Source organism: Micropterus dolomieu, linkage group LG19 (assembly GCF_021292245.1).
Source record: "Micropterus dolomieu isolate WLL.071019.BEF.003 ecotype Adirondacks linkage group LG19, ASM2129224v1, whole genome shotgun sequence".
Taxonomy (NCBI): Eukaryota; Metazoa; Chordata; class Actinopteri; order Centrarchiformes; family Centrarchidae; genus Micropterus; species Micropterus dolomieu.
The window spans coordinates 14317896-14328635 of record NC_060168.1 but is presented as its reverse complement, the minus strand read 5'-3'; the positions used below and the strand labels follow the sequence as shown (position 1 = coordinate 14328635).

The 10740-nt window shown below is 38.4% G+C and overlaps 1 protein-coding gene and 1 pseudogene across 4 annotated transcripts; one reads left to right on the top strand and one right to left on the bottom strand.

Moving 5' to 3' along the window:
- LOC123958190 overlaps nucleotides 1–1240 on the bottom strand; it is a 6154-nt pseudogene extending 4914 nt beyond the window's left edge.
- LOC123958056 (gastrotropin-like) lies at nucleotides 237–8157 on the top strand. 4 transcript variants are annotated; one of them, XR_006821991.1, is made up of 8 exons: nucleotides 240–1695; nucleotides 2040–2098; nucleotides 2879–2917; nucleotides 3647–3668; nucleotides 3795–3890; nucleotides 4862–4955; nucleotides 5453–5536; nucleotides 7350–7487. XR_006821991.1 is itself a non-coding variant. In XM_046031232.1 (7 exons), the coding sequence occupies exons 1-6, from the start codon at nucleotides 1585–1587 to the stop codon at nucleotides 4934–4936; spliced, it is 402 nt and encodes a 133-aa protein (XP_045887188.1). In that variant the 5' UTR covers nucleotides 237–1584; the 3' UTR covers nucleotides 4937–4955; nucleotides 7350–7486. The 4 variants fall into 4 exon arrangements, 2 of the variants coding, with proteins under 2 accessions (XP_045887188.1, XP_045887189.1); XM_046031232.1 differs by lacking the exon at nucleotides 5453–5536 and having other exon boundaries at nucleotides 237–1695; nucleotides 7350–7486; XR_006821992.1 differs by lacking the exon at nucleotides 3647–3668 and having other exon boundaries at nucleotides 241–1695; nucleotides 3833–3890.
- Nucleotides 8158–10740: the final 2583 nt, after the last annotated feature.

Genomic DNA, 10740 nt, shown 5'->3' with positions numbered 1-10740 from the left:
TTAAACTCTTGGCCATTTGAAATTAAGCTTCTTGCATTCCACTGGAGTATAATTAGCACCATTAAGAGGATCCAACACATGTCTGAGATGACTGATTAACTTCATAAAGAATGTCTTTAACAGTTTCCCAGTGCAGCCCCCTCACATCAAGGTACTTCTCAGCTGATTTGACAATTATTTTGATCCTTTCATTTCGGGCTTTTTGTCTGTGCTGAACAGTTGACTATATCTGCCATAAAGAATACAAAGTCATTCTTGTTCACAATCAAAGTTTCCTCCTTCACTTTATCGCACCCTACACATTTCCCTGCATCTTGATTTCTAGTGTCATTTTGCTTTGTCACCTGCGCGTCTCCTGAAACCTTCTTTGCTGCTTCTGCGTAGCTTATTCCCTGAGTAGCCTTGACTCGCTGCACCTCTGCCGCTCTTTTACTAACTTCGCATCCGCGGTAAGCTGAGCTATGTTCTCCTCCACAATTACAACACTTCAGCTTTGTCCCCTCTGCACATTTGCCATACTCGTGGTTTCCACCGCATCTACCACACGTTTGCTTTCCCTTGCACACGGATGCTACGTGTCCGAACCTCTGACATTTAAAACATCTGAGAGGTGGGGGAACATACGGCCTCACATCATAACATATATATCCAATAAAGATCTTTTCCGGGAGTCTTTCCTCATCAAATGTGATCAGTACAGAGAGACTGTCACTTTTAATCCCATTTCTGCTTGCTTTAAGACATCTGACTTCACTCACTTTGGCATTTGTTACATTTCCTTTAACATCATCTGCTGTTACATTTACCGGAACCCCTGTAAAACTCCCCTGACCAATTTTCTGTCAGTCGTCAGAGAACATTGTACTTTCTTGCCATTTATTTTATTCATTCTGTTTGCTTTTCCTTGTTGTACTTCATCCTTACATATAATTAGTAATGATCCATTTCGCAATATTTTAGCACTCCTTACCTCCCCGATTTCTTTACTTATGGATTTAGTTAGCTGTATTGGATTCCAATCGCAGAATGAAGCCCCATCTTGCACAAGTTTTACTATTGCCTTGAAATCCTCTCTCCTCCTTTCAGTTACAGTTGCTCTCCCGTCACTATCACTCCCATCCGATCTTAGGCTCTTTTTACGCTTATTTTTCCTACCTGCTATATTCCACTTTTCATAACTCCCGCCACCTTCGACCATCTCTCCTAACTCACTTCCTGAACCGTCACTTCCTTCTGCCATCTCTCGTCCACCAACCAAACCGCTCCCCAAAAACCTCCAGGAGCCAGTCTTCTTACTGCATTGTTAACCACAGCTGTGTTTACAAATGTGTTGCAGCTGATTGGGTAACACCTCTGACACGCCCACCAAACGGGGAAGCTCTTTGTCCAAGTTGCACAATGTTGATTGAAAAACTGTTAATTAATAACTAATTAAAAAAGTTAGAGAGAACCCAGCTTTCTTCGCAGTGCTGTGAAAGTGTTTTTCTGTTCTGTGACTTTATTTTATAACTGTACACTGGGATGACCGGAGGCAGTATGTGGAGTCAGTTTGCCGCATTCCTGTTATGGTAACGTTAGCAACCGATGGTTAACATAACGTATGCCTATCACCAGTGGCTGAAACCTTTCCAGACAGTCGTCAACACATATGATTTTTCATCTGAGGCTGCTCCTTGTTACCTGCGCTTTGGTCTGGTAAGTGAAAAAGTTCTGTTTTCAGGCGCAGTAATTTTAACAGAAAAGCTAACGTTACTTGAAGTTAGCTGGCTAACACAATGATGTAACATTAATGTTAATGTTCACTTTGCACTGAACAGCTGTAACTTAGTAAACCTTACCTTAGTCCTTTAACGTTACTGTGGTCAAGCTCTGACTTCATATAAGTTAACAAGCAGTTTCTGAACTTAGTGTTTGTAGTAAGATGTACGTACGGTTCCTCAAAAAGTGTAAACATTAATAATGTGTGGAACAATATAGCAATAAGAAAGTATTTAATATGTTTATATTTAACTTATATCTGTTGTAATCTGTTTTAATAGATCTGTCCTTTCAAGTGGTACCTGAGAGCTGAGTTTCCTCGAGCTTCAAAGACATTTCGGTAAGATGTATCCTGAAATAGTGTTGCCGCATGGCTGAGTGTTTTATTTTATCAGCGGTGAACGTAATAAACCCCTGAGCCCTTCAATTGCAGACACAAGTTGCCTCATCTCAAGTGGCTGTAATATGTATTTGTAAAGGAATATTTTTACACTGTGGTAATGAAAGTTGGTGAGGAATGTTAAGATTTTATTTAAATTTAATATTATTTGTTCATTTTGGCAGATGTAGTTTGTGGTCTGGTGAACTGTATTGCCTTATAAACAGCTGAGTCTCTTTTTGTTTAGCATGGCCTCACTGATATAAATGGGATAGACGAAATATCAGAAACACCGGTCCATGTGATCCAGAACGATCATACAGTTGCAACAAAAACTGAACATAATCATTTTTATGAAGGGAGGATTTATTGCTGAAATGTTGGATTAGACTGCATTAAATTTAGCTAGATGTACCAAATAAACTGGTTACTAAGTCTTAAACACTAAATACATTTATCACAACAATAATCTCTGCCCATATCACATGTTTGTGAGAAGTGTTTACATGGCCTTTATTTTGTAAACTAATCAAAAGTTGGTGTTCATATATTGTGTGCTCATGCTGAAGTAATTTTGTCATGCCCTTAATCATCTGACTTGCGAAAGCAGATCTGATATTGGTGTGTCAGATAAATTATTATTATTATTTTTTTTTTTTAAGAAAATCAGCATTTGATGATGATCTTGTTGAATGGGCTAATGGGAAATCTTTATATTGTTTGTTATATTTGCTCTCGCAGGATCAAACAGAGTATTGAGTGGCACTACAGCTATCCAAGGTATGTTATCAATTTGCATATTTCTACATCAATTGCTGGCTTGCTAATCTGACATACTGAGGATATAAGAAATACTACATTGCTAGAACTGGAGCCAACAACATTTCACAGTGGATGACATTTAAACATGAAGGAAGATATTTTAGCCCTGACTTGAGACATAGGGGGGATATTGTACTGTTTTAGAAAAGTGCTTTAGTCCAGCTGTGACTGTGAGATTTTATAATGAATATGTATATTTAGCTATTTAAAATTCTCATAGATTTCTTTCAGAAATGATTGGCAGTGATCAAAAGCTGAGAAAACTGTAGATCCATTACAGCATTAAGTGTAAACATTTTTCACTGTAAGCTCTGTTAAAGGCTGTTATGAAATTATGATGAGATGGTTGAATGACTCCTTTATGGTTCTTAAACTATTTAGTACCTGACTGAAATTCTGTCTCAGCCCTGTTCAGATCAAAAATGGCACTGTTGAGAAAAACATAAGGGTCTGTGTTGGTGGGAATGTTGCTTCAGATAGAAGCTAAATGATGAAATATTATACAATTAGTCTAGTTTAAAATATGTTTGATTGGCTAACTCAATTCTTAGCCACATAATCTTTCATTTTGATGCAGCAAAACCTAAGTTAGGTTAAAGAAATTTGCAGGATGACCCTGCATTTCTTGTCAGTGCAGTGGTCCATGTCCATTTCTCAGGTAAAAACTATATTCTTTTTGCCATATAGTCAGCCATCCTGCTTAAAACAAGTAAGTAATACATTATGTTTTTCTGTCAAGCCCCAAGTTGGAAAACATTAATCTGCATACATTTATGTGTTTGCTGAGTTCATCGCTTTACAAATGTTGAACCTATGCAACCAATTCTACTGCAAGCTTGAGAGAGACACACCACAACTGATTGCCCTGTACAGGCAGAAGGTTCAAGAGAGCAGAGGACCTGCAGAGATCCTCAGGATTTATGACCTTCAGGTGAGTTTAAGATTACCTTTGCCGTAGCAACAATGTTGATCACATAATGGTCAGATAATAAAGATTGGGACCTCTGTACTATAATAGTGAAATTTGATTATGATATTGTCTTGTGATGACTAGGAGGACAGAGCCGTCTACTTTCAATTATCATTTCTCATTTGCATTTATTTTTGTAAGTTTTCCGGTACATGATTACTTTAAAAGCCATTTAAAAGCTTATTTTTAAATTCTTGGCCTGCCCTGAACACATAACCCAAGACAAAAAGTCCTCAATTTCGCTCAGATTTTATGTGCTGAGCATGACTTTTTATTTTAGTCTATTTTTTAGTCTAAGAGACTAACTCCATCCATGATCGGTCACCATATGGTCTACTGACAGTTGCAGAGACACAGAGAGAGATGTACTACAGGCCTTCTCCACAAGCAGCTCACCTGCGGTTGTTACCACAGAATCGTGGGTGAAAAAGTTCAAAACGTGAGCTTTGTTTTTTGGCGGCTGACAATGAAAGTTGAAAGCAGCCAGATAGCAGCGTGTATGTGTCTGTCGCTGCATGATACAGCAAGAAAGAAACTGAAATTGCGGTGCAAGCTGGTGTGTGTCCTGTGTTGTGTGGGACAGAACAGTAGGTGCTTATGCGAATCTCCACATCCCAAAACTGAAAACTGAAAACCAACCCAATGAAGGAATAGTCGAATATTTGGTTCCAGCTCTACTGCACTGGCTTCCAAATCTCTTCTATTGTCATGTTTAAGGTTATAGTTAGCTTCTATTTCTCACCCATTGTTTGAGTCACTGTGTTTGTTTAAATTTGACTTGTGTTTTAGTAGTTGCAGCTGGATGGATTTGTTGTTATTGCTATCAATATTATTATTATTTTAGAATTATATTGGTAGAACTGTTACACTTTATGGCTTGATGTGTTGTAAAAATATTTGTATAATAATAATCATTTTGATTGTCAATCTAGGAACAACACGAGGTACACATGAGATGCCATCCAACCCTCCGTGGCCTCCCAGTGAACCTGCTAGCGGATGACTGATGTCTTCAAAACCTGCAATGTAAGTACTCAGTGCACTCACAGAAATGTAAATATCAACGACAAGTAATGTGAAATGTAAATGTAATCTAATGAAATGTACTACGGAAAACCAACTCGAATACCTCTTCCAGCAACTGACAGGTTTAAAGAGATGAACACTGGCAGAGGTGAATTTTTTTTGTAGTCTATCTCAAAACAATGCTAAAATATGATGTGTACAGTGAAAAGGTTCCTGTTGGCTATTAGCATCCCCTTCATAGGCATGGCCAAATTGTTAGAAATTAGGGACAAATCCACACTTCTCCTTTCGTGAAAAAATGTTTCCCAAACCTCCCAAGACCTGGGCTTTGATTCTGTGTGTATTTATATTAGTAGCATTGTCTTTGAACAGGGCGTACTTTTAGAAAAAAATGAGTATGTGTACCCAATGTGTAACAAAGAAGAAACACCGATTAGCACGCAGTGCTATCATTCTTTTATAATTATCCTCATTATTGGATTGTTTGTATTTTGCAGTGCAAAGATGAACCAGACATTGCTGAACCTCCTCATTGTGGTCACTGATGCTCCTGGTGCAGTCCGCTTCAGCCAAAGTGAAAGGTGGCTGTGGATGGATTTGTCTGTTTCTCTGGGGGTGGTGATGGCACACTGGATAAGACACATACCTTTGTTGACCCGGGTTTAATTCCCCATTGTGACACATCCACCAATGTGTCCCTGAGCAGGACACTTTACCCCTAGTTGCTCCAGGGCCGTGCGATGTCTTACATATATTGCTATTGTAAGTAGCGTGGAAAAAAAGTGTCAGCTAAATGTAAATGTTAATGTAACTCGTGTAAAAACTCCTGAAAGCACTTCTGAACTGGCCATTCAGGCCACCTGTGACAAGGTCCACAAGATGAGGTATGCTCGCACTCACACACTGATGGGTGACATTACTGTGGAGGCAGATGATTTCACTTCCTCCTCCTGCAGGTTCAGCGACCTGTTCCAGACAAAACACAGTAAAGTAAGTAGTAAAGGAAATTTGATTTAGCTCAAGAGATTAGAACGCCAAAAAATCTCATTAAGAATCTGGAAATAGAGAATCAACATTAATGCAAAAAAGAATGAAAACAAATTGATTATCAAAATTGTTGCTGGTTAATTATCTGATCAAGCAGTCAATTACTTAGTCTATTCAGCTTTAAGCAAGATGTGCCTTATTTTGTGTCTGTTAAATGTAGAAATGACAGAAGATGTTGTGAGATGTGGCAATTTGTATTTTTCAGGACTACTATCTGAAAATGGGCATTTTGTAAATTTTAAGTTTACTAGTAGTAATTTTGTTGAGTGAGTTTCCATTAGTATTTGAGTCTAGCACAATTAATGTTTTTGAGTAGATTTCCCTCAGAGTATAAGTTGTGCACAATTACATTTATTGAGTAAAGAATAAGTGGAATTTAATTTTAATAAGCAAGCGTGAATCAATGCAATTTAGTATGCGGAAATTAAAGTTTTTTTAAAAATGCATTATATTTAAGTTAAGGTTTACTCAAAAATATTATTACCTACTTCAAAAATTTGAGGTAATTTGTGTATTCTGAACGTATTCGGGTTTACGGTGTATTCAAGACTGACAGACAGGAGAACTCCCAATGCTGAAACGCAAATTGCTCAACCACATACCATAAGTGTAACTTTTGGTTATGTTCATTGTATGCACAGCTATGCTGGTGGAGGTTTATTTGTTACACAAGCTGTTTTGGTCCTTTTTAAACTAGTTATCCACGCAGTTTGTGTGCTAACTTCAATTCAAGGATGCTATTTTCTCTTAACGTCATTAATCAGTGCTGAGCCTGAAAGAAAGAAAGAAAGAAATGGATTACATTAAACTGAAAAAATAGCCACATGACCTCTATTGCAGTAGGGTTAGTTGGTAACATGTATAAAGGCACACTGTATGTTACGTGACCAGTATTTTACTGCAACATACGTGCTCAAACTTGCAAAGTACTGGAAAAACCGGACACTGCCAGGAGCAGGTAAAAATGTGTTTATTGCCAAGTTACGACATTGTAAAATAAAACAATGGGATTATCCACCTTGGAAAAACACTGCTGTGGGGCTAACACATGGTAAAGGAGAGGGAATGAAGAGCAAACAGAGAGAGCATCTGTCACAGGCCGCTCCTCTTTTTTTCTTTTTTTTTTTTGGTTTTATAAACTCCTTCCTCACTTCGTCCTTTCTCTTTCACCATCATGGCTTTCACTGGGAAATATGAGCTGGAGAGTCAAGACAACTATGAGGAGTTTCTGGAAGCAATTGGTATTAGGATTTTTATTTTGTTGAAACCAAAGCCATAAACGTGAGTCGTCCTTTATTTAAACATTGTGGAATGTCTCTATTTTGAATTTCACCTGCTCTGCTACAGGGCTTCTCAGTGCCAAGACAGACCACAAAGTCGTAACAGAGGTGGTTCAGGAGGGAAACAACTTCACCTGGACACAAAGCATCCCCAACTGGACCTGGTCCAATAAGTTCAGCATTGGTCAGGAATGTGAGTTGTCGACAATGACAGGTTCCACATTCAAGGTAAGTTAATAACAGGTGCTGAAAATGATCATTTAACAGCAACTTGTCATAAAGCTTTCATGCGAGCAGGATCATTGGCTGTTCCCTCTGTGACCTTTTGTCCTTGTGACCTACAGGCTCCTGTCACTATGGAAGGAGGCAAGATTTCAATCCAATTTCCTCAGTACCTCTTCACAGCAGAGCTCATTGAAGATAAGCTAGTAATGGTAAGAGAATGAAACTTTTTTTCATTACCCTGAATAGAAATTGTAGTTTGTTGTATTTTCATCCCAAATCTTCTTTATCTTTGCACACTGTGTCCTCTAGAATTGCATAATTCCAGGGGAGAAGGGCGTGACTTTCAAAAGAATTAACAAGAGGATCTAATGCTGCGAGACTCAACATGCTTCAAAGGAAGTGAGTGAGAGACATTGTGAAATTGCTTGCTCAAGTTACTGAAGCAAGAGGAACAAAGTCACATTCTGTAGTGAGGAGGGAGTGGAACATATCTCGGCTTCACTGGACTGTATTTTGTTTTAGTTTTTTCAGATCTAACTTATCAGAAATGGTGAAACTAGGCCACACTATGTACTGTATTCCTGCTAGGATGAAACAGTTCACCTCTGCCAATGTTCAAGTTTGATCAAATAAAAGTCACTTTAAATATAGCCTGATTTGCAAAGCAATAATGGGCATTTTCTTTTACTTGTTTCACATCATTGATGTTGTGTTACTTGTATCTGACATTTTAAGTCTAAATATTAAAACTATTTCTTTGTAACTTGATCACATACTCACCGCAAAGACATACTAAAAGATAGGATTGATTTGGCATTAGAGTAATTTAATGGTTAAAGAATCTATGTGTAGGTTACAAACTGATATTTTTGACACAGACGCACCCTGCTAATAGATCCTTCGGTCAGTTTTACCTCAAATGAGCAGAAAATACATATATAGTGTCTATAAGGTTTTCTAGTAATATTCCAGTTGCAGAGATTTTTCTTTTGTGTTCCCTCATTTAGTTTGTATTGAAGTGTTGATTCAGATCCACTAGTTTTGAGTCTTTAACACAGCCTTCATTTTGTCTTCTTACTAATCATTTTGTTTGTAATGGCACCAATGGTGTTGACCCATCAAAAAGTGAGGGAAAAAGGAAAGCTATTTTAAAAAGCTGCTGGCACACACATACACACACCTTTCTGCACACAAATTTCACCAGTGTAGATATGCTCACCTCAACAAGCTTGTCTTCAACCACCTCACCAGTGTAAATATATTTAGGGAACTGAATCTTCAGTTTACCCCCCATCCACCGTGACAGTGGTCTAAATAAAACAAAAACAAGTATGATCAAACTGCAGTGGAACAAATGCAGTCAGTGTTTAAACATCATAAAACATTTGATGAGAAACTAAAATGTGACATGACCTTGAACACCTTCCCATCCATAATTTCCAGTTCACTCTCCTTCCCAATGAGGAATGGGTTGGTTCAGGTCTTGTCCATCAGAAATTTAGTCAACCTGGAGTCGTCATTCTGGTAGATGTCTGTTATAATTTCAACATTGTAGGGTTCTTTGGCGTCTTTAATTCCTACAGAGAAAATAACACATACTTGATAATAGAATGCTGACATATTTATTTCTGTAGGCAAGCACAAGAGCTTTTAAGAACTCCTTGTAGTTCTCCTGGCTCTCTAGCACATATTTCCCTGTAAAAGCCATGATGAAGCAAACACTGAACTGACAGCTGAATTAAACTAAATAAGCGCCCAGGACCAATTTATATGCTTTCTGCTCCATTCTCTTCATGCAAATGTTTTAGGGTAGGGCTTTTATGTGTTTTTCACCAGTTAACCGGATGAATGTACACTTTTAAAGAAATGTGCCTCTAGTTGTTGGTCTGTAGTCAGTGTTTTTCCAGACATGCAGCTTACAGTTTTTCTCAATTGCTTGAACACTATAACCAGGCTATTGAACTAAAAATTTTTCCATTTTTCAAAAAGCGCACCCATTTCTCTAAACTCTACACACAAATCCCTTCATTTCTTATTGTCTTACACCATGCGGTCATTGAGAAAGCACTGACATTACAGTTTTTCTCAATTGTTTACACACAAATTCTGGTACTTGAGACACAATGACCACAACATGTAACTCATTCACCAACCCCCTGAACCAATTCTGCTAAACTACAAGCACAATTCCTGCTTTACACTCAAATTGCAGTTCTAAGAGAATAGGTAAGAAATCTACTCTCTCTAGCAAATTGCAGTACTGCATATCAATACAGTACTCAATGAGTACAGTAGTACAGTATTGCCTGTGGACTGTTCTGTAGGACTGTAAAGTATGTTTCAAGTATTTAGGAAATTTATACCTACTTTACCAACACACAAGGTGGTAAAACAATGCCATAACATTACAGCAAATACAAAGAAAAATAATAGAAAACAATGACATGTTTCAAAATATTGATAGGGTAAGCTTATCGACACTGGGCCATGTCTTGCGCAGAAATCATCTTAGGATGAAGCAGGTCTACAGGGTGCCATTTGAGCGCAATTCAGAGAGAAAGAATTGCGATAACTATGTGCAAGTGAGTCCCACAATTGATGCATACACTCAACACTGTATACAGTAAATTTATACATATTTCAATATTGTAATCATAATGATTGTGCTTCACAATAGTGACCACTCCATGTCTATTTCTGATATTGTCATGTGTGTTTCAGAGAGTCCTTGAGCTAGAGGTGGCTGCAGTGGAGCACCAGTTCATCTTCATTGATGAGGTTGGGTTCAACCTCACAAAAAGACAAAAGAGGGGAAGGAATGTCATCAGCCAGCGTGCCATTGTTGAAGTCCCTGGCCAGCGCGGAGGGAACATCACAATGTGTGCAGCGATTACCCACCATGCTACCCTTGGCCCCTACAACACCACCCATCTGATCACATTCCTGGACACCCTACACAACACACTCATTCCACCAGATCAGGTAGATGGCCCAGAGCAGCTTACATTGTCCCAAATGACAATGTAGGTTTCCACAGGGCTGCTCTGGTTCACTGCACACCCACGCTTTTTAGTTGTTTATCTCCCTCCATATTCTCAATTCCTCAATCCTATTGAGGAATTTTTTTCTGCCTGGAGATGGAAAGTGTATGACCGAAATCCACAAACGCGTATACCTCTTCTCCAAGCTATGGAGGATGCATGTGGAGATATAGCAGCTGATGCTTTTCATGG